The 23,489-nt window shown below is 41.4% G+C and overlaps 1 protein-coding gene across 2 annotated transcripts in view; it reads right to left on the bottom strand.

Annotated features, from left to right (window-relative positions):
* Positions 1-23,489, bottom strand: part of LOC126473532 (protein FAM135A) — a 572,632-nt gene that overhangs the window by 161,915 nt on the left and 387,228 nt on the right. For both annotated transcript variants that reach the window (XM_050100643.1, XM_050100644.1), the window contains exon 6: positions 6,409-6,505. In XM_050100643.1, the coding sequence (XP_049956600.1) occupies positions 6,409-6,505 (97 nt within the window). The remainder of the gene's footprint in view (positions 1-6,408; positions 6,506-23,489) is intronic.

Raw genomic sequence — 23,489 nt, 5'->3', positions numbered from 1 at the left:
CTAATAATAAATCAATACTTAAATCTACAGCTCTAAAACTGGCAATACATTTACAATGTCCAGCCGATATTTTTTTTGGCTGGTAAATCAATATTTTTTTCAATATATTGAGGGCTAATAATGATATTTTTAAAAAATATCAATATATCAGATTCCCAATATTTTCAAAAATATCACCAGTCCTATTTGGCACACACTACATCCCTGGTCTGAGCTAGTAGACATGCTTGCTCTCATCATTCGTTGCAGTGATGCTACTCCTGTTACGAGTTTGGTAACCCATTTTGTTACCACTGCCATGGCTACCACAATATTTTATGGGGTGCAGAGCTGAGCCACGCAATTCAACTGACCCGCGCCATCTGGCAGTTGTGTGGGGCCAGCTGCCAAGCAGCAGCATAATCACACATCAGAAGACAGCATTGTCTTAGGACCTGTGCACACTGCCTACGGTTAGCACTACATTGAGACACTGAACAACAAACTAACTTCATATAAGCTCAGACCAGAGCAGACTCTCTCTCACGTTCTACTGTATTTGCTTGCAGTAACTTTAACTCTGCGCTCTGACAAATTAAGTTTTTATCTTGGACTTGGCCTGGCTCTGTACCTGGACTTGTATGGACTGTTGGAACTGTGTTTACAGTAAAATGTTTACAGCTTTGTGGGTATTCCTATTTGTGTGTGGAATCACAAAACAAGTGGTGGCAAGGGCCATCTGACTTGTCACATGCATTTCTTGCTGATTTGACAATGACATCCAGTAAGTCCTTGAAGATGGTGCTCCAAAGTTTACAGCAGCAGCAGCTGAAAAGCCAGCAGTACTTGGAATTGCAACAGCAAGAACACACAGCCACTTTGGAAAGGGTGCTGACCAGATTACTGACAATGTCGCAGCAGCTGCCAGCCTATCTGCCTCCCTTCCCTGCCTATGATAAGTCTGCAGAGTACTGGGAGGCATACGAGATGGACTTATAGTAACACTGCACTGCCTTCCAGGTAACAGATGCCACTACCATTAAGGGTCTTTTTCTGTCTTGGGCTCTGTTCCCCGTAATCACTCGTTAGGAAAGCTGACCTTGCTTCAGGAACCCATTTCCCTCTCATTTGATGAAATGTATCGATTGTTACCTTCTTATTAGGAACAGCAAACACATGTTATTTTCTCAAGGGTGGAAATTTATCAGTGCACGAAACAACCTCATCAGTCTTAATGCACTTGGGCCGCGGAATTGCAGTCGTATTGTGCTTGGACTGCAGAATTGCAGGTTCTAAGTCAGAACTGCTGCTTTGTTAACTTTCAATGTAAGGAGTCTTATGCTGATACTATGATCTGGGCTGCTATCACTGGGAAGACCCCTGAAAAAGAAGTCTGTTATTGAGCACTACAATTTTAAGAATCCGCTTGGACGATGTTCTTTCCATTACTCAGTTGCTTGAAAATTCTTGAGTGGAGGGCTGACAGTTGGATTCCTGCCTGCTGTCAACTTGGACGACTGCTGGCACCCGGCTCTGGTTGCATTCTCCAAGGCAGAAATCACAGTGTGGTGGTCCATTCATACTCCTCGTGCACCACATGTCCACAGCAGGCTGTTTCCCTCGAGCCCCTTCCATCGTGCCCCACCTGTTTTGTTCACCATAACCAGGTGGATTTCCCTCCAACTGAAGGACATTAATGTCATCAGCTCTGAGTGTAACAACCTTGCCATAGTTTCTAACAAGTTGCTCATCAATGTGCATGTCAATGGGAAGCTACTTCAGTTGCAGTCAGTGCATCCACACTTTGATGGTTCAATGTTGTCTCCAGCTTCAAGTAACACTGTTACCTAGAACAGACAACAGATCCCCCTTCTCTGACAATTTATGGCGGATACAGCAGATAAGGTGATGGTGCACCCATCAACTTTTCCCGTGATATATAGTGCTTTCTTAGAAATCTTGTTTGGCTGGGATACCTTTACAGTCTCTGGATTCACATTACCAATTTGGTTAAATTGGTTTCTGACCATGTGCTCTAGAAGGAATTTTGCAAGAACTCTTTGAACATTTCTTCACTGGGACTAGGCAGTTAAGGAGGAACTCGACACGTTGACAGCTATGGAGGTGACTGAACCCATTTCATCCAGCCAGTGGGCCATACCGATTGTAATCATAAAGAACTTGTCTGGAAAACCCTTCCTAAGCAGCAATTTTAAAGTGATGATTAATGCATAGACTGTGATCAACATATATCCCATCCCACATCCAGAGGAACTGGTGGCAAAACTGCAGGAGAACAGTATTATTCAGAGGTGGATTTATTGTGGACATTTCTGCAGCTTCTGCCTGATGAGGACTTTCCGAAGTTACTTGTTACCGACACCCCTATGGTTTCTGTAGATATAAACAGTTGTCGGTTTTTGGGATAGCAAGTGCTTCGGCACTTTTCCAATATTTCTTGGAGCAACCCTCACAACGTATTCCCTACTGTATCAACTATCTCGATGATATTGTGGTCACGAGTCCCTCCTTTGAGGAGCATCTGTGAAACCTTCAGCTTCTGTTTCTGTTTCAAACTCTGCAGGATGCTGATCTCAAGTGTAACTTGGATGAATCGCACTTTTTCCTACTCACTATGAACACCTCAGAAATGTTATCTCCAGGCAGGGACACAGCTGATGCACAGCCAGATTGCTGCCACTGAGGCTCTTCTTCAATGCACTAACCTGAAGAAGCTCCAGGATTTTCTGGGCAAAGTTGTGTATTATCATAAATTCATACCACAAGCAATTACCACTGCGACTCTTCTTAACCAGTTATTGAAAAATGGTGCACCATTTGGCTGGGTGACTGTGTGTGACCAAGCATCCACTAACCTGAAGGAGCCCCCTTGCCTCACTATGTACCAGCTGGATAAGCAGCTTGTCTTGATTACTGATGTGTCCCAGTTCGGGTTGAGGGTTGTGCTTGCCCATCACAACTCTGACAGTTCACAATAGTTAATTGCATTTGCCTCCAAAATACTCCATGCGGCACCATGGAACTATTCCAAAATTGGAAAGAGGCTATTACTATTAATTATGCAATCAAAAAGTTTCATGTGTTTTTATATGGTGTGAAGTTTCATCTTGTCATGAACTGTAAGCCTTTAGTCTCCCTCTTTGGGTCTGTCACACAATTGCTGAATAAGACAGTCAAAAGACTGCAACTTGAACCCCAGTTGTTTACCCATTACCATTATGAAATCCACTTCCAATCAATGCCTGAGCACTCCAATGCGGACGTACTTTCATATCTGTCTATTGGCCCTGACCCCAGTTTCGACCCGGAGGAAATCCTTTGCTTTTATCTTGAAGAGGAAACTCGGAAGGCAGTGGATGGCTTTTTATTACAAGCAGCCCTGCACCAATGTTACTCACTATGGTCAGCACCCATGCAGCCTTGGGAATGTATCCACTGGGACTTTGTCGCCCTCTTTTTGGATGCATTCTGGATGCTCATCGTTGAAGCTTACTCCTATTTCCTATACATTATCAACTGCTGTTCTATGATAGGGGACTATACTGCATATTCACTCACCTGCATCTTCTGCATTGACTGTCTTTCCCACAACCTGATGATGGATAAGGGTCTGTAGTTCACCTCTCAGACATTTCATCCCAGTCCAACAAGAAGACTGAGCACCTCAAAGGGACCTTCACAATACAGATGAAGAAGGACACTGGGGATGCCCCAGTGGAAGAGGGGCTTAGGCATTATCTAAGCTCTTACAGGTCTACTCCTACTGGCAAGAAGGACCTAATGGAGTTGCTACATGAGTGCCAACCATGCATAGTGCTACACTTTCTATTGTCAACTCCTCACAAACCTCACACGCCTCACTCAGTTCAGTCAGCGTGCTATGCACCCAACACCCCAGTCTGGGAGGTGCATTTTGCTGCAGTGAGTGTTGGATTCCAGAGGTAGCACACTGTCAGTGGAGCTGGCAAGTCTTCACGCTGCAGACAGGTGACAGGCTGGTAGTCCAATGTTGCAAACAAATTCCACCTGCAGATAGTGGAACAGCCTCCACCTCCACTACCCCCACATGACCCTCCCAAGCAGACCCACCTATCAGAACTCAGTTTTCTGTCCTCAGTGCCACCTCTCGGGGTACCTTCTCTTTCCTCGGCCCAGCCTCCTGCGCTGTGGTCCCCCTTGGCCACAGCCCCCCCTCCCCAATCTGTTGTCTTTTCCAGCCCCACACAGGATCGCCATGAGCTCATTCAGTGGGTGGAGCTGCTGAGTGAGCCACAAGAGTCTCCTCCTCACATTCCTGCTCCCAAACCCGAGGAGTCTGACATCCACACGGCTACCATTCATGTGTCAGCACCTCTAGCAGCTGGCATCACACCACAGAAGGTCTGCTCACAGTGGACTCATCATTGCCAGGGACACTTCATGCCCTATGTTCCAATGGTGACAGACAGGGAGCTGCTAGAAAGTCTCTTCACGTTTGCTGCCAAATCCTAAAATCAACTCGATTCAATATTTTGGCAATCCAACTGTTTGCTGTCTTCAGGAGAATGCCGCCGGCACTGCTACTGAGTCTCGCTGAGAACTGATGCCAAGGCTGCAGATTGACATCCTATATAGTCCTCCATACCATGCATGGTGCATGCACCGCCAACCACAGTTGCTGCCCTCCAAGGCTGGGCAGGTGGCATCGCCCATAGTAGAACATTGGCAGCACTGATGCACTGCACTCAGAGACTATTTTCGAGCACTGACTCGTCACACCGAAGAACGTTCCATTTTGATGCGGGATAGTACAGGATTCCATGTCCTGCTAAGAGAGAATCCATTGTTTGTGTTAATTAAATTTTCTGCCAACCTTATTTCGATTGCCACTTTGTAAACACTGTTCCAAAAGCCAGAAGTGTTGGCAACTATCTCAATTTTATCAAATTTCACCCCCAGTCCCTCGTTTAAGCAATGTTCTGCTACTGCCAGTTTTTCTGGCTGTTGCAGCCTCATATGACAGTGACGTTCTCTAGACCAGCTGTGAACTGTGCGAGTCAAATGCACAGTTCAAGACAACTACGTAAAACATCATTGTCATACAAGACTACAACAGCCAGAAAAATTGACAGTAGCAGAACACTGCTCAAACAAGGGGCACAGGATGAAATTCGATGAAACTGTGACCAGTTTTTTGAAACAGCATTTATAAAGAGGCAATTGGAATTAGGTTGGCAGAAAATCTGATTAATAGAGACAACGCATTTCATCTTCACTGAATGTGGAACCTTGTACTATCCCGCATCAAAACAGAACATTCTTCGGTGTGGCCAGTCTGACTGTTCGAAAATAGTCTCCGAGTGCGATATATTGTTGCCATTGGTGTTCTACTACAGGCGGTGCCACCTGCTCAGTCTTGGAGGGCAACATTTGTGGTGGGTGATGCATGCGCCGTGTACAGTATGAAGGCAGAAGGATGTCGATAAGCAGCTTTGGCATCAATTCTCAGCGGGACTATTTTAGGATCAGGCACCAAACCGAGAGAGATTTCCAAGGCTTATTACACTGGGAAAGCCTACATAGTCACAGGTAGCTGCTGTTTGTGCCGTGTGTAACAGTCTCTGAAGCCCAGAAGGCCATGAATATATGAATATCATCTTCCTGCATACCACAAGGCAGTACCCAGTACAGGGGAGGGATGCTGGTGTTGCATCGACTCACCTTCGACATTCTTCCCTGCCCTCCCAAAGGGAGAGAACTGTGGTAACCCGTATTTTCATCACTTGTTTCATACTGGCAACACTGCGGGGGCTACCACAGCATTTGATGAGGCGCAGACACAAGCTGTCAAAATTCAGCATGTCCAGGGATGGCACCATCACATATCAGAAGATAAACCCACCTCAGAATCTGTCCCGTGTCACTGACTGCCAGAGTCATCTTAAGAAATTGATTAACAGACTAACTTCTTATAACACTGGACTTGTACAGACTGTCAGAACTGTGTTTGCATTAAAATATTTAGGGCTTTGCCCTTTTTCTTATTTGTGTGTGGAATTACAACAATGCATATAAGAGACTTAAAATTAGCAGGGGATCTTTGAGTGACAAAGAGAATTCTGGTTCATCCATGAGCTGTGCTTAGGAGCATATCAATACTATGGTACACAGGACTGAGTCCCTGTCCTGGTACAAATTTCCAGTGGCACTTTAGAAGGCCAAGAATTTTTTTTCTGATTACAGACAAAAATCAGATGCAAAAATAATCCAGAGTACATGGAAAATAAGACAACTAATTAAAAAGCAAATTGTACTGCTCATCATAAACATAAACACAAAATTTAAGCCACATTATAGATATAAAGTAATTAAAAATACAGTAACAGTTTATAAACACTGATTGTTATTCGTAAGCCTAATTTTACTGACCAGGCTTCCAAAAAATACAGTCTCCATTGTAGATTGAGGCTGCCTGAAGTTCAGTTTCTGTGAAGCTCCCAGCCAAGGCTTTGCACTACGTGGGGTGCTGAAATCAGTAAATGCTTAACTGAAGATGTAAACATAAACAGGGAAAACAAGTCAATTATAAAAATAGCATAATGTCTCATGAAAACTAGTTACTGAACAAATCTTTTAACAGGACACCATCTTGCACATTTTCTTTTGGTACTGAATACAAAGTTTTTGACCTGAATCAACTTTTAGAGTAAAATCACTAAAAATATATCAGCAATGTGTTTCAAAGCAACCTATAATGCTTGACTGTGTAATCATTTTATAAAATTTACTTAAAAATTAGGAAAAGGTGCTGTTTCTTTTAACACTAAAACAGTCAAAAAATCTATCCATTTACATACTTAAGATAATGGTTAATGAATATGAAACAAACACAACTCCTGGTTGTTCAAAAATTGTTAAGCATTTTTCTGCATGCTAGTTGTATTTTCTTGCTCTTCATCACTGTCTGTGTGTTGCATGTAACAAAATTACTCTGTCTTACTCATTCACAACTTTGCTATGGAATTCTATGAACCCCTATCTCTACCTTAAGAACTACACATCCTGCGAACCAGATAATATATATACCAAACGAAAGTGTTGGTATGTCCGCTCCCGGGATTGGAATGACTCCTTACCCTCTCCCTTAAAACCGACATCCTTTCGTCTTTCCCTCTCCTTCCCTCTTTCCTGATGTAGCAACCTTGGATTGCGAAAGCTTGAATTTTGTGTTTGTGTTTTTTTTTTTTTTTGTGTCTCTATCAACATACCAACACTTTTGTTCGGTATCTAAAAACAAAGATGATGTGACTTACCAAACGAAAGTGCTGGCAGGTTGATAGACACACAAAAAAACACAAACATACACACAAAATTCAAGCTTTCGCAACCAACGGTTGCTTCGTCAGGAAAGAGGGAAGGAGAGGGAAAGACGAAAGGATGTGGGTTTTAAGGGAGAGGGTAAGGAGTCATTCCAATCCCCGGAGCGGAAAGACTTACCTTAGGGGGAAAAAAGGACAGGTATACACTCGCACACACACACATATCCATCCGCACATACACAGACACAAGCAGACATTTGTAAAGGCAAAGACATGTCAATGACATCTCTGCCCAAACTCTTTGCCTTTACAAATGTCTGCTTGTGTCTGTGTATGTGCAGATGGATACGTGTGTGTGTGCACGCGAGTGTATACCTGTCCTTTTTTCCCCCTAAGGTAAGTCTTTCCGCTCCCGGGATTGGAATGACTCCTTACCCTCTCCCTTAAAACCCACATCCTTTCGTCTTTCCATCTCCTTCCCTCTTTCCTGACGAAGTAACCGTTGGTTGTGAAAGCTTGAATTTTGTGTGTATGTTTGTGTGTCTATCGACCTGACAGCACTTTCGTTTGGTAACATTCAATCATTCTGGATTTCAGCCAATCTCCTTACAGAGCAAACTATTTTTTTGCCACTAACTCCTCTGATCAGTTCATAAATCCATTCAACCATGACCCCTCCCTCAACTCCAGCCCAGTCACACCATGGCCACTTCCAATGAATTGCTTACCTTTAACCTAGTCTCACTGTACTTTCCTACAGACTTGCCAAAGAACACAAATTTCTTGGCAGAAGAAAGAATAACACCTACAATCTTAAAACAGTCCCCATTTTGAGAATTCTCCACTGTTGTGATGAACCACAGTGATTACCTTACAAATGGTTTCCACCAACTGCCTGACATTTTCATTTACAAGCCCTGCCATAGAGATCCCACCCAAAAAGGCTAGCGTAACTTCAGACCCCCTACTCAAATCCCTAACTTCATTGCAGAAAGCAGGACATCTCCCTCAAATTCATCTTTCCCCACCTAATTCCAAATATTCTTCCTTCCTCACCCCCCCCCCCCCCCAAAAAAAAAAAAAAAAAAAAAAAAAAAAAAAAAAAAAAATTGCGCACGCGCACACGCACACGCACACACGTGCGCATTACAAGCTTCCCAAAAGTCATAAACCTAATCACCCTGAATGCCCAACTGAAGCTGACTACTGTACTCCCACAGAAAGACTCTTTGCTTTCTGTGACCAAAGCTTCCTACCCATTTCTAACAGCTTACACTCCTATAGCAAGGACACAAACACAACCTGTCACCCAAATCCATACCTGGAGCCTCACTTGTCATTGCTGATGCTGTCTCCCTAAACATCATTAATGCCTCAAACCAAACTCCAAACCCTTACTTCATTCCTCATTCATTTGATCAACTGATTAGGAATATTGAGAAATCCCACATCTCCAAAAAACTAAACTTTTCATTGGGTACAACAAACATTCCAGATCTTGGAATTTTGCTGAAATTCTGGGTTTGTTACTATTTTTTTGTTAAAATGAATGTAGAGAGGAGAATGAAATGGCACTGTAGATAATCATGAACCACGATACCTTTTTTATGTTAGTTAAAATTTATTTAGTGAACCTGTAGGCTTCCTCAATATTTTGTAATAAATAAGCATATATCATTAATTAACTCATACTTCATTGCCAACATAGATGGAAATGAAACAGATTACACCTATTTTCAATTCTCTTTGGAATTATATTCCACACATGGTTCTTTCATTGATACGCGTTGGCAAATTGCATGCATCGGAGTAGGAGTTCTGGATGATTTCTTCTTTTGGTAGGACTGGTAGAAATCATCTTGGATCATACTTTTCTTTATCATTTATAAGCAGATATTGATTATTCTCTTTGTTTAAAACAGTTCTTTATGGTATATCCACACATTTTCCTAGCTCTCCAATCACCCCCATGATGCAGCTATGGGACATCCATCCCACAATCTATCCAGTATTCCCCAAAGTGATACTCTTCCAGCCAGCCAACCTACAAAATGTACTGGTCCATTCTTATTACTAACCCCTTGTGTTTCCGTACAGAAGACTCATGGGCGAGATCTGTTCTATACAGACACTCTGCATACCCTATTCTATCAGAAGTATGGTCAGAGTGTGTGTGTGTGTGTGTGTGTGTGTGTGTGTGTGTGTGTCCACATGCGCATGCACATGTGTGCCTCTGAGTTTTTAGCTCTGACCAAGGCCTCTGTCCAGAAGACCATTGTCCAGAAGTTCAACAATATTTTCAGTCTTGTTTATATGCCTGTCGAGCACTCAGTGCTTGGCTATATAGTGAGGGGCTTACCTTTACTCTTTCCATTATCTGTATTTCACCCAGGATTTTCCTACATCACAACTATTGAAGGTATCTTTGTGTTCCTTTCATTGAAGTAACAAGCTTTAAACGAGACGACTTAAATTTCTATTTATTTCTTTTGCTTGTATATTATGTTAGACATTCACTTCTTTTTTATCTAATGTACTAAAAGTGACACCCATTGCCTCTAATTGTTATCAATAACATAAATGTGAAATGAATCAGAAGTATTCTACATTAGAATTATTCAGTGTGTTGCTAAAACACCGTGAAAATATACACGAGTTCTAAAGAAAAGGTAAGCTTATTGTATAGTGGCACTTCCTCATTGAAGAGAAAGACATTAGAAATTTTAATATAAATGCTATAATTAATGAGACATCTGTTCACCACTCAACTTGAACAAGATAATGATATCCGAAAATATTGCAAGAAGCAACATAATTATGGAGCATTTTTTTAAAAAAAAATCAGTAAATGCAAAAAAAGTGAAATTTTGAGGAAACATTTTTTAAATATCATAGCAAAATACTAGTTACATAAACATCCACATTGCTTTGCAGGCACAATTCCAATAGTGTGTGTCACTTCTCTAAAATTTTCATCGTTTATATCAGAGTAGAGGGACAAAGTTTCAAACTTTTTCCAAAAAAGTTGATAAATGCAGAACGGAAGTCAAAAGTTTTGTTAATATACACATTCAAACAAACTTCTTTTTTTTATTTTTAATATTAATTACAGAGAAATCTACTTTATTGTTTATTTTGCATAGAAATACGATAATGGACTACAGTATAACATTTCAGAGTATCATACTTTCCTATAAATGTTTGGTAAGCATAAAATACAGGACAAAATACTGGCTACAACAATACTAAACTGTAAATCTACTGATCAATTCAACAACATCCTTACAAAACTCTTCTGCTCCTTCCAGTACATTAAAATGCCTCGTAAATGTAAAGACATGCTTTTTCTTTTCCTTGCTGGCCATGTGTTCTTTTCCACGATCGTTGCTTTCCTCACTTTCTGACTGCAGTTTCTGGATTTTTGTACCTCAACCTTTACAAAATTTGCGTGATAAGTACCCAATACTAACAACAATACCTTCTTTTTAGACTTTTCACAAGCCATCACCGGCTGAGCAGTTATTTTGAAAGGCATCTTAGACTGTACAGCTTTTAGTGCACTGGATCCTTCACTACCCAGTCAGCATGTTGTTTTAGCACTTTATAGATTTAGCTGGTGAAAGAATATCTTCTTTGTTTCAGTAGTCTTTTTCCACTCTACCACACATTCCGTCAAGAGGATATAGCTGTGACCACAAATAGGGAAATAATATATCAACTTATTAAATTTTCTGCTTTCTCCCATAAAGGTCATTAGTGTGCAAATCATTGCTGCATTTTTATTGACCGGTACAGGAGTCGGAAAACAAATTAATTTTATCTGAACCAGTTTCTGGTTGAGGTATGTCAAGGTTTCTCAGAAAATCCAGTAGATCAGGGGCCACTCTACTGCATCCTTTAGGTCCTCCGATTTCAAACCAAGTATAAAAAGCAATCCTTTCTTTTGTCTGTGCTTGGGACTGAACCACAATGCACAAATTGTACAGTCAAACTTGCCTTAAAAGGAAGACTTTACTTATGGAAAACTTTGGTACTAGCTTGATTGTGTTTTATATTAAAACATCTTTCACCACATTTGGATTTTCCTCCTCCATTACTGCAGAGAACTTTTTTGCATGAAGTTCGTGCAATCAGTGGTTTCTTATTCATTGATTATTTTCCTCCAGATATAGTTCGTTTCTTAAATTTCGGCAGACAAATCTTGCATTTTGTGCATGCACTTGAATGGGGAGTGTTAAATGAAAAATTGAAGCAGTTACAGAAAATATGCTTGTATTTCAATTATGAGCAAGTAGGGAGGTGCGACATTTCCCTTTTTTTTTTTCAGAATTTTTTCTACATTTTATCTGTATTCAGCTCAGATGGTAAATATCCTGTTTTGGACTTTTTCCTTGAACAGTGGCTCTCTCTATAACTATACGTTTTGGTATCGTTCTTTATTGCTTGTGTAATTTCCTTATCTTTAGTAATGCTGTCGTCCCCCCTTTGGTTTTCATGCCGTCATCTCCCCTTTGGTTTTCAGCTGGTAAGTTCCCCATTAATGAAATTTATTCGCCAAATTTGAGGCTCTGTCTTTAGACATCCCTGATGATGTTTGAAATGTTGTGACACATAATAGGTACTGTCTGGCCACCTTTTTTCTATGCTGCACTTTATAAAAACAATATTCTTCCTTTATGCCTTTTTTGTGTGTTTTTACATTTTAGTGATGTGATAACCATGTATTTTAGTGACAATTTATCCTACTCAATTTTGTTTAAACTATTTATATGACAATGAAAAGTTGTGATATCATCGTAAGAGACATCAGCTGCTCTGCAGTCTTTTCTTCCTTAGTCTTTTGGGTTCACTGGTATGTCTGATAGCCCATGTGAACAGGCCAGCATTTTCTTGTTATTGCTGAACTTCCTGGATACTTTCACTCTCCATCTGGACTTCCTACCACCTAAGCACTCAGTTACATGCACAGGAGACTCTCAATTATCCATGAGTGGATTATCTGTGGCCTCTTTAGCGGCTGAAAATTTTTCTTTTACCCAGGAGTGTCTGGTGAACAATGTCATGTTACAACATGAGTGCAGTAAACAATGTGCTGATTGAACACATCAAGTGCTGTATTGTATTGTTGTGGTGGATACTGTATTCATTTGGTATCTGTTGGTGCCAAACAATGTCTGAAAAACAAAAATGTGTTGTGCTGACAATACAGCAGAAACTGGAAATAATACTCAAACTTGAAGAAAGCAGTACTGATACCTAGAATCTGGCACTGATTTACAATGTGGTTGAAACTATGATCCGTGATATTCGGAAAAATAAAGACAAAATAATTCAACTTGCTAACAGTTCTGACTCATGTAAAGGGTTGTCAAAGCAGAAGGCTATGAACACATCTACACATGCAGATCTGGATAAAGTCACATTGGAATAGTTTCAGCAGAAAAGAGCAGATCGCACACAAGTATCTGGTCCAATACCCATCAAACAGGCCCAGTTTATTCTTCAAAACCTTGAAGATTGAAGGAGATTTTAATGCATCTTTTGGCTGGCTAACAAGATTTAAACAGCATCATGGTATCAGGGAGATTGTCATGTAAAGAGGAAAGTGTAGATACTAAGGCTGCTTCTGAATTTTTAATGATTTCCAGGAGTTTACTGCAAGAGAAAATTTCGAGCTGTAGCAAATATACAGTGCGGTCAAAACCGGGTTGTTTTGGAAGTGTCTACCAACAAAGACTTTAGCTTTTGAGACAGATTGTAATGCATCTGGTTATAAATCAATTAAGGAAAGGATAATGATGATGATGATGTGTTGTGCTAATGGTAAGGGATAACATAAAGTTAAACTTAAATAGGTAAATGCTATTTTGTCTAAAACTGACATGGTGAGACCGTGGCTGTGTACAATTAATGTAGGTTAATTCTTACAAAGAAGAAAACAGCAACCAGCCACTATTAATACTGCTATTTATTTAGGTAAATAGCACCGTTACTGGTTTCAAACTGGCAAGTTCATCATCAGACGGCTGATCACGATTTTCAAGATACACTTCGCAACAAAATCGCGCGGAATTTTCGATGGCAACAACACACCAAAAATACTTTGACACAGTGGAATAACAAAAATTGAAAAACGGACGATAATGTAAAGTGTATCTTGAAAATCAAGTGAACAGCCATCTGATGATGAAATTCCCAGTTCGAAACCGGTAACGGCGCTATTTACCTAAATAAATAGCAGTATTAATAGTGGCTGGTTGCTGTTTTCTTCTTTGTAAGAATTAACCTACATTAAATAAGTAAAGTTAAAAAAATCACACTTTTTCAAAGGAAAATAAATGCACAATGTCCATTATTTTCACCAGAAAAGGGTCTGATGGGCCACACAGTATTTAAAACATGCTTCCACAATTACATTGTGCCACAAGAGGAAGAACATTTAACACTGAAGGGTCTACCTGCAAGGGCGCTATAAAAACTTATTGAAGAGGACAGCAATCTTCAAATATTTTGGAAACAACTGACTTTACTACACATTTATGATGTGTCAAATGTAAAACAATCAACCATAGCCAAGTCATGGAAGAAGATTAATCCTGAAACTGACGAAATCAGTGATTCCATCGGTGAGGAAGACTGCTCATTAGCAACATTAGTTGCTGTTTTGGAGAACAGAGCGAGGTGGCGCAGTGGTTAGCACACTGGACTAGCATTCGGGAGGACGACGGTTCGATCCTGTCTCCAGCCATCCTGATTTAGGTTTTCCGCGATTTCCCTAAATCATTTCAGGCAAATGCTGGGATGGTTGCTTTGAAAGGGCACGGCTGATTTCCTTCCCAATCCTTCCCTAACCCAAGCTTGCGCTCCGTCTCTAATAACCTCGTTGTCGACGGGACACTAAACACCACCACCACCACCACCACCACCACCACCACCACTGTTTTGGAAAGTACTCCTGGGTGTTAAACCATTAGCAAAGAAAATATTTCTGAATGATTTGACGTGGACCAAACAGGCCCCGGTCACGAGATGTTGAGTAACAGTACTATAGTTCGTCAAGTACAAGGGAAACCATAGGAGCTAAATGACAGTGACAAAAATAGTAATCAGTCATGTACCAACACTTCATCGGGCCGAAGGGTTACTGGACTCCCTGTAACAGCAAGAAGATTCTTCCTTTTCCTAAAAGTTGGTGTTGCGTAAAATTCATAGTGCAAAATGTAAAAGACAAGCTGCCTCACTGAGTCAGAAATCAATTCAAGACAATTTTGTTTCAGAGTAGTATAGTGTAATGTCAAACTGGCTTGCACTCTATTCTTTGTAAGTACTGTCATCTCACACATAATACAATGAATAAAATAGAATTTATTACAAACATAAGTTAAGTGGTTTTTAATTATGACACTGCAATTAATTTTTGTTTTTGAACAACTCTATTACATTACCATGCACTTCAATTGCGGATTATCCATGGAATTCGATTATCCACAGTTTTAAAGTCCCCAATTACCACGGATAATTGAGAGTACACTGTATGCATTTATCAACTTTTGCTTTAACTGATTGACAGTAAAAATGAGTTTTACAAAAACTCTTTGCTTTCCAATACCCTAAAACAACAGCAATTATCAGATTCTGACAAAACTGTTGGAACAGGTTGTGCACGGCAATTAGATTGATTGGCAACTACAAAGACCTGAATTTTGAAAAATTGAGCATTTATCAAGTTTAAAAAAAAAATTCACTCCTCAGCTACCTTTTGAAGATTTTTTGAATAAGTTACTGTGAGAAACAAATATGAGATAATTATTCTTGCAAACAAAGTTGTAGGAAGACTCCCTTAAAAGTGGGTATGAGGAGCGAGAAAAAAAGCCAATGAAAGAAGAAAGGCAAGAGGTAGATGAGGGAAGGGGGAAGGGGAGGAGGTGAAAAGGCCTGAGTAAATGCACATGAAATTGCCTGAGAATGTTATTACTGACAAAAATTGCAACACACATTTCCTGTGAGAAACATTTTCCGTTTCACCCGAAAGTAATAGTTACGCCCATGTTATTTTTAAAGTTGTTAGATGCAGCTGTTTATTGGTAGCTCGATAAATACTTCTGTTTGCCAATACTCCTTCTTCCAAGTGGTTTTAACATATTCTATAGTTCAAAAAAATCCAACACCAAGAAGTATACACAAACCACAAAGTCTTAATGATAAGGAGCTAAGAAATGTAAATGCTCTCTGGTCTTGAGACTCCCCTGTGGGCTGCACGAGTAAACCTCTACATTCCATAGCATCAAATGGAAGAGGATCGAGTAGATTCCAGAATCTCCCTCAATGTAATTTTTAGGATACTACAGAAATAATGACAGTGATTGCTGGCGGAAGGCATGATGAACAATTTGGCAATCAACTACATCTCAGATATGTTTGATGAGCAACATGTTGCTCACATATGCATGGTACTACTTATTTTCTGAAGAATGCTTGCACTACTTTGTCATACATAGCCAGGCATTATGCTGCAGAAATATGGAGGAGGAGATTATTGTTTAACGTCCCGTCGACAGTGAGGTCATTAGAGACGGAGCGCAAGCTCGGGTGAGGGAAGGATGGGGAAGGAAATCGGCCGTGCCCTTTCAAAGGAACCATCCCGGCATTTGCCTGAAGTGATTTAGGGAAATCACGGGAAACCTAAATCAGGATGGCCGGAGACGGGATTGAACCGTCGTCCTCCCGAATGCGAGTCCAGTGTGCTAACCACTGCGCCACCTCGCTCGGTCAGAAATATGGTATGTGAAATTGTCTGAAGGAGGCACGTAACCATGGCTCATAAATCTCCTCAATGTTACTTTCTGTTCAGATTATTCTCAACAGGAGGATGTTGAGTTTGCATTTTGCACCCAATGGTACAGAACTTGGCACTTGTTCACCGAGCTGGGCAACAATTGCAAGCTGTCCAAGTGAGGCCACTCTGGCAGTTACTAGCAGGTCTGTGGGCATCCCGTAGAATAGGCTGAGGAGAGACTTGTGCGAATACACCACATTTTGTAACTTAGCATGCCAATGGCTCACTGCAATCTGAAATGTTGGTATTTTTTGGACAATGAAATCTAAAGGAATAGGATTTGTGTCATTAGTTCAACCTTTAGCACATAAGCCAAACCATGGGCAGGTGCACACCCCTTGTGGAGCTCTAGAATCAGATGAACACTAGGAATGAAACTATATGGTCCATTATGGCCATATGGACAAGTTTGTAGTCCTTCCATGCTGTGATCACATTGCACAATCCAGGGTGCACTAATGACATTCTTTTATTCAAACAAATAATTTTAGAGGAAAGGTAACAATTCACCAAATAGTAGCACCCCCCTCCCCCCCTCTCACTCTCTCTCTCTCTCTCTCTCTCTCTCTCTCTCTCTCTCTCTCTCTCTCTCACACACACACACACACACACACACACACACACACACACACACACACAAAAATCATATGCGTGTGTGCTTGTAGCTGCATCGTGCTGGCTAAATGTACAATGATGCTGGGGCTACAGATATGCAGGTAGACTGGGATGATGGGTTGTGTCGAGTGCAGTGGGGAAGGTGAGAGGGAAGGCAAAAAGTGGGAGGGGGGATTGGGAAATGTGGGGCTGATGGCTTGGAGGGAGGCAGCAGGTGAACAGGACAGGAATGGAGGAGGGAGATGCTGCAGGTGAGCAACACAGGACTGCACACTGCCTCAAACAGTTTTGTGAAGACATGGAACACCTAACTCTGGATGACTAAACAGGGATTTGAACTGCATTTCTCGAGAATGTGAATCTGGTGTCTTACCACCACGCCACCTCTCTCAATAAAAAGTTAAAGAAAAGAAGGGTCATGTGCCACTGAGGACACTGGAAATGACACATTGTCTTGTAACTGTAAAAGAATGGGCTAGATTTCTTCAAATGGGCATTTGTACCTATCAGCAGTATTTGTAATTTCCTCTCCTGAAGGTGGAAAGCCATTCTGTCTTCTTCTAATTTTATATTTTTCTCAAATCGGTTTGGTTTTGATACAGTTAATTACCTGTCTACCAGAAATTTATGATAGCTGAACACTGCACTGTCTGTGGACATCTGCAGTAATTTTATGTTAGATGAACAAAAGGAAATGGTTGCGTTATTTTCCACATAATATTACTTGTGACATTTCAACATAAAAACTGCACAACTATAAATGATATCAGACTGCACAATATTTACTTCAAATTGTCATTATTAATCACGAAATCGTATAGATTGTAATCGACAGCACCATGGAATCCAACTTGAGGGTCAATTACATTAGGCCAATTTCATTGTTGTCTGATAATTAACACAAACGACTTTTCATTAGACAGTGGTTTTAAATGACAGACAACCTGCACATGTATCAAATGCACACTCCAGTGTGCCACTGCAAGACTAATTAGTTACACTTGCTTAATGAAAGCAGTTGCCTGAGCTGATGGAGGTGGGCAGGGGGGTAGGAAAGGATGCACAGAGGGGGTAGTGGGAAAGAGGCAGGTCTTTGGACAAATGACTTTGCAGCCACACAACAAGGTGAAAAAAGTACAGTGGGCACAACAAAAAGAGATGAAGGAGGAGGGAGAGGAGGGTAAAATGAGGGAAAAACAAGGAGGGGAGAAAGGATGGACAGGTGATGACGAGGAGTGAGAAAGGGAGAGGAGAGAGAAGGGATGGTAGCTGAACACTGAGACTGAGAGGAGAGAGAGAGAGAGAGAGAGAGAGAGAGAGAGAGAGAGAGAGAGAATGCCTGCATGGGGGGGACAGGGGGGACGGGGGGAGGGGAAGGGAGCAGTGGGAGAAGGAGTGGTATGAAAAGATGAGAAAAGGCAAAGTGAGGCATTGGGAACAGTTTAGCAGATGTTTAGGCCGGGGGAACTGCGAGAGTGCTGGATATATTGAAGAGACAATTCCCATCTGTGTAGTTCAGAGAAACTTATGCTGGAATAGAGTATCCAAATGGACTGCATAGTGAAGCAGCTGTTGAAGCAATCTGTGTTGTTATGTGCAGCATGTTCGGCAATGGGTGATCAAGTTCGCTGTTTCCCACAGTTTGACAGTGGCCATTCATGCGAGCAGACAGTTGATTATTTGCCCATGTACAATGCTGTACAGTAATTGCAGCACAGCTGATGTACAAGGTCTGTGAGAAAAGTATCTGACCTTTGTCCGGGGGAAAAAAAACTGGGTTACTTGAAGTGTTGGACACCTAATCATCCTCAAAGTAGTTCCCTTGGGACTCCACACACTTTCCCCGGCAGTGCTCCCACTGTTGGAAGTATGCCAAAAATGCCTCTTTCGAAATGGAGTTTAGCTTGGCAGTCGTTTCTGTCATAATGTCTTCTTGTCTGAAATCATGTTCCTTTCAATGGCCTCTCAAGTTTGGAGAACAGGCAGAAGTCACAGGGGGGAACATCAGGAAAGTAAGGAGCCCATTGAAACACAGGAATCTGGTTTTTCACTAAAAAAAAAGTCTATATCAAGTGCGATGAATGTGCCGGAACATTGTCGGTGATGGAAGTGCCAATTTCCTGTTGACCGCAAGTCTAGTCTCTTGCGCCACACAGCATCAAGTAGATGAAGCTGGACATCCCTGAAGTACTCTTTTGTTTGATCCTTTGGTGCACACTCGTGGTGTACCACACTATGGGAATCAAAGAAAGCAGTCAGCACCACTTTGAGGTTGCTGCACACTTGGCTGGTCTTCTTTGATTTTGGTGACGAGGAATGCTTCCACTGTGACGACTGGGATTTGCTTTCCAGGCCATAACCATACATGCAGAATTCATCACCAGTTATTAAAGTGTTCACAAAGTCGGGGTCACTGTTAGTGGAGTCCAGCATGTCCAGCAACACGCAGTTGCTTTTGCTCTGCTGTCAGCAGCTTTGGCACAAATTATGTTGACACTCTCTTCATGGCCAAATCTTCAGTTCCAATGGAAACCGCCATAAAAGTGCTGATGCCCACCTCCTACGCAATTTCTCTGAGAGTCGCATGGCAGTCCCACATCGCCACAGTGTTCATTTTGCAATGACCTGGTCATTTTGGCACGTTGATGGCTGACCTGAACGTGCTTTGCTCTCCACCGATGTGCAGCTGTTTTTAAACCGGTTGCACCACTCCTTAATTTGAGTGATGCCCATAGCATCATCACCGAAAGCCGTCTGAACCTTACGAATATTTCCACCTGGGTGTTGCCCAGTTTCTGCCAAAATTTGATGAAGTAGCACAGCTCCAGTCTTTCCGTCATTTCCCCTGCAATGCAAAACAGATGCGAGCACTACACACTACCTCACTAAACTGCCGCTTGCCAGTGACTGAAGTTACCAACAAGCAGCAAAAGATTCACACATGCGCACAAAGGTTGAAGGTCAACTCGTGCAAGTGCACTAGAATCAAATCCATCAAGTGTTCACAAAAGATAATATGGTCAGATACTTTGTTAACAGACTTCATATAGCATGGCTGCTTTTCCACACGGCCCTGTCTACTATCGAGCAGAAAATGCCTGCGCGACTACAATAGGAGGTGGTAAGTGGCTTTATGGGACAGGTCTTGCACCCGGGCTGACTGCTAGTGATCAACTCGTGGGGTGCAAGGATTGGGAATAGGACTCGAATAAGGATCAACGAGGATATTCTAGAGGTTGGGTGTGTGGTGGAACAGTACTTTCGAGGATGTGGTTAGGATTTTGGGTAGGATATCCCTCACCTCCTGGCACGACATGACGCAGTCGAAGCACTAGAGGAGAATTTGGTTGAGTTTTTCACGGCCAGGGTTATACTTAGTGACCAAAGAAGTACTGGTTGTTGGCTGGTTAACAGGGGTACTGGTGACAGAGAAGCAGGTGGCACAGGAGACTTGTTAATGGATGTGCTGGATAGCATATTGTCTGTCAGATTGAAGGCTTTGGTAAGGTTATCAGTATATTTCGATAATTACTGCTGGCAGAATTTTGCGCAGAGCATAACTTAATCACAGCTAAAACTTGGTTCAAGAATCATGAAAGAAGGTTGTATACATGGAAGAACCCTGGAGATACTAGAAGGTATCGGATAGATTATATAATGGTAAGACAGATTTAGGAACCAGGTTTTAAATTGTAAAACATTTCCAGGGGCAGATGTGGACTCTGACCACAATCTATTGGTTATGAACTGTAGATTAAAACTGAAGAAACTGCAAAAAGGTGGGAATTTAAGGAGATGGGACCTGGATAAACTGGCTAAACCAGAGGTTGTACAGAGTTTCAGGGAGGGCATAAGTGAACAATTGACAGGAATGGGGGAAAGAAATGCAGTAGAAGAAGAATGGGTAACTTTGAGGGACGAAGTAGTGAAGGCAGCAGAGGATCAAATAGGTACAAAGACGAGGGCCAGTAGAAACCCTTGGGTAACAGAAGAAATACTGAATTTAATTGATGAAAGGAGAAAATATAAAAATGCAGTAAATGAAGCAGGCAAAAAGTAATACAAACCTCAAAAATGATATCGATAGGAAGAGCAAAATGGCTAAGCAGGGATGGCTAGAGGACAAATGTAAGGATGTAGAGGCTTATCTCACAAGGGGTAAGATAGATACTGCCTACAGGAAAATTAAAGAGACCTTTGGAGAAAGGAGAACCACTTGCATGAATATCAAGAGCTTTGATGGAAACTCAGTTCTAAGCAAAGAAGGGAAAGCAGAAAGATGGAAAGAGTATATAGAGGGTCTATACAACGGCGATGTTCGTGACGACAATATTATGGAAATGGAAGAGGATGTAGATGAAGACGAAATGGGAGATATGATACTGCGTAAAGAGTTTGACAGAGCACTGAAAGACCTAAGTCAAAACAAGGCCCCCGGATTAGACAACATTCCATTAGAACTACTGACAGCCTTGGGAGAACCAGTCCTGACAAAACTCTACCATCTGGTGAGCAAGATGTATGAGACAGATGAAATACCCTCAGACTTCAAGAAGAATATAATAATTCCAATCCCAAAGAAAGCAGGTGTTGACAGATGTGAAAATTACCCAACTATCAGTTTAATAAGTCACGGCTGCAAAATACTAACGCGAATTCTTTACAGACGAATGGAAAAACTGATAGAAGCCGACCTTGGGGAAGATCAGTTTGGATTCCGTAGAAATGTTGGAACACGTGAGGCAATACTGACCCTACGAGTTATCTTACAAGAAAGATTAAGGAAAGGCAAACCTACGTTTCTAGCATTTGTAGACTTAGAGAAAGCTTTTGACAATGTTGACTGGAATACTCTCTTTCAAATTCTGAAGGTGGCAGGGGTAAAACACAGAGTGAAAGGCTATTTACAATTTGTACAGAAACCAGATGGCAGTTATAAGAGTCGAGGGGTATGAAAGGGAAGCAGTGGTTGGGAAGGGAGCGAGGCAGGGTTGTAGCCTATCCCCGATGTTATTCAATCTGTATATTGAGCAAGCAATAAAGGAAACAAAAGAAAAGTTCGGAGTAGGTATTAAAATCCATGGACAAGAAATAAAAACTTTCAGGTTTGCCGATGAGATTGTAATTCTGTCAGGGACAGCAAAGGACTTGGAAGAGCAGTTGAACGGAATGGATAGTGTCTTGAAAGGAGGATATAAGACGAACATCAACAAAAGCAAAATGAAGATAATGGAATGTAGTCGAATTAAGTCGGGAGATGCTGAGGGAATTAGATTAGGAAATGAGACACTTAAAGTAGTAAAGGAGTTTTGCTATTTGGGGAGCAAAATAACTGATGATGGTCGAAGTAGAGAGGATATAAAATGTATACTGGTAATGGCAAGGAAAGCGTTTCTGAAGAAGAGAAATTTGTTAACATCGAGTATAGATTTAAATGTCAGGAAGTCGTTTCTGAAAGTATTTGTATGGAGTGTAGCCATGTATGGAAGTGAAACGTGGATGACAAACAGTTTAGACAAGATGAGAATAGAAGCTTTCGAAATGTGGTGCTACAGAAGAATGCTGAAGATTAGATGGGTAAATCACATAACAAATGAGGAGGTATTGAATAGAATTGGGGAGAAGAGGAGTTTGTGGCACAATTTGACAAGAAGAAGGGACCGGTTGGTAGGACATGTTCTGAGGCATCGAGGGAGCACCAATTTAGTATTGGAGGGCAGCGTGGAGGGTAAAAGTCGTAGAGGGAGACCAAGAGATGAATACACTAAGCAGATTCGGAAGAATGTAGGCTGCAGTAGGTACTGAGAGATGAAGAAGCTTGCACAGGATAGAGTAGCATGGAGAGCTGCATCAAACCAGTCTCAGGACTGAAGACCACAACAACAACAACAACAACTACTACTACTACAAACATGCTGGACCTTACCGATGGCATTAGAGATCATGATGTCATCATAGCAACTATGGTTATGAAAGTCAATAAATCAGTCAAGAGGGCTAGGCCAGTGTTTCCACTAGAAAGAGCAAATAAGCAGTTGTTAGCATCTCACTTAGACAATAAACTGCAAACATTTAGTTCCAGAATGATGGCTATAGAGGAATTACCGGCAAAGTGTAAATTGTGCTCTGGACAAGTATGTGTCTAGTAAGTGGATTAAGGACAGGAAAGACCAACCGTGGTTTAATAACGAAATTCGGAAAACTCTGAGGAAGCAAAGGCTGTTGCACTCTTGTTTCAAAAGAGGACACATAAATGGTGACGGGCAAAGATTAGTAGAGATTCACGCATCTGTGAAAAGATGTATGCGCGAAGCATACAACAGCTACCACCATCATACCTTGACTAAAGACCTGACAGAAAACCTGAAAAAGTTTTGGCCCTATGTAAAATCACTAAGGGGATCTAAGGCTTCCATTCAGTCACCAGACCAGGTTTGACAGTAGAAGACAGGAAAAGACAGGCCAAAGTTTTAAATTCCATCTTTAAGAAATCGTGCACAGGAGAATTGTACAAACCTACCATCGTTTGACCTGTCACCGAGTCCCGTAGTATGGATGACATAGTAATAAGAATTCCTGGCATAGAGAAACAACTGAAAGGGCTGAAAATAAATAAGTTACCAGGTCCGGATGGAATCCCAATTCAGTTACACAAAGAATACTCAGTTACACAAAGAATACTCAGTTACACAAAGAATACTCTATGGCATTGGCCCCTTACTTAGTTTGCATTTATTGTG

Source organism: Schistocerca serialis, chromosome 4 (genome assembly GCF_023864345.2).
Source record: "Schistocerca serialis cubense isolate TAMUIC-IGC-003099 chromosome 4, iqSchSeri2.2, whole genome shotgun sequence".
Taxonomy (NCBI): domain Eukaryota; kingdom Metazoa; phylum Arthropoda; class Insecta; order Orthoptera; family Acrididae; genus Schistocerca; species Schistocerca serialis.
The sequence above is the reverse complement of the archived record's forward strand: the minus strand, read 5'-3'. Positions and strand labels throughout refer to the sequence as shown.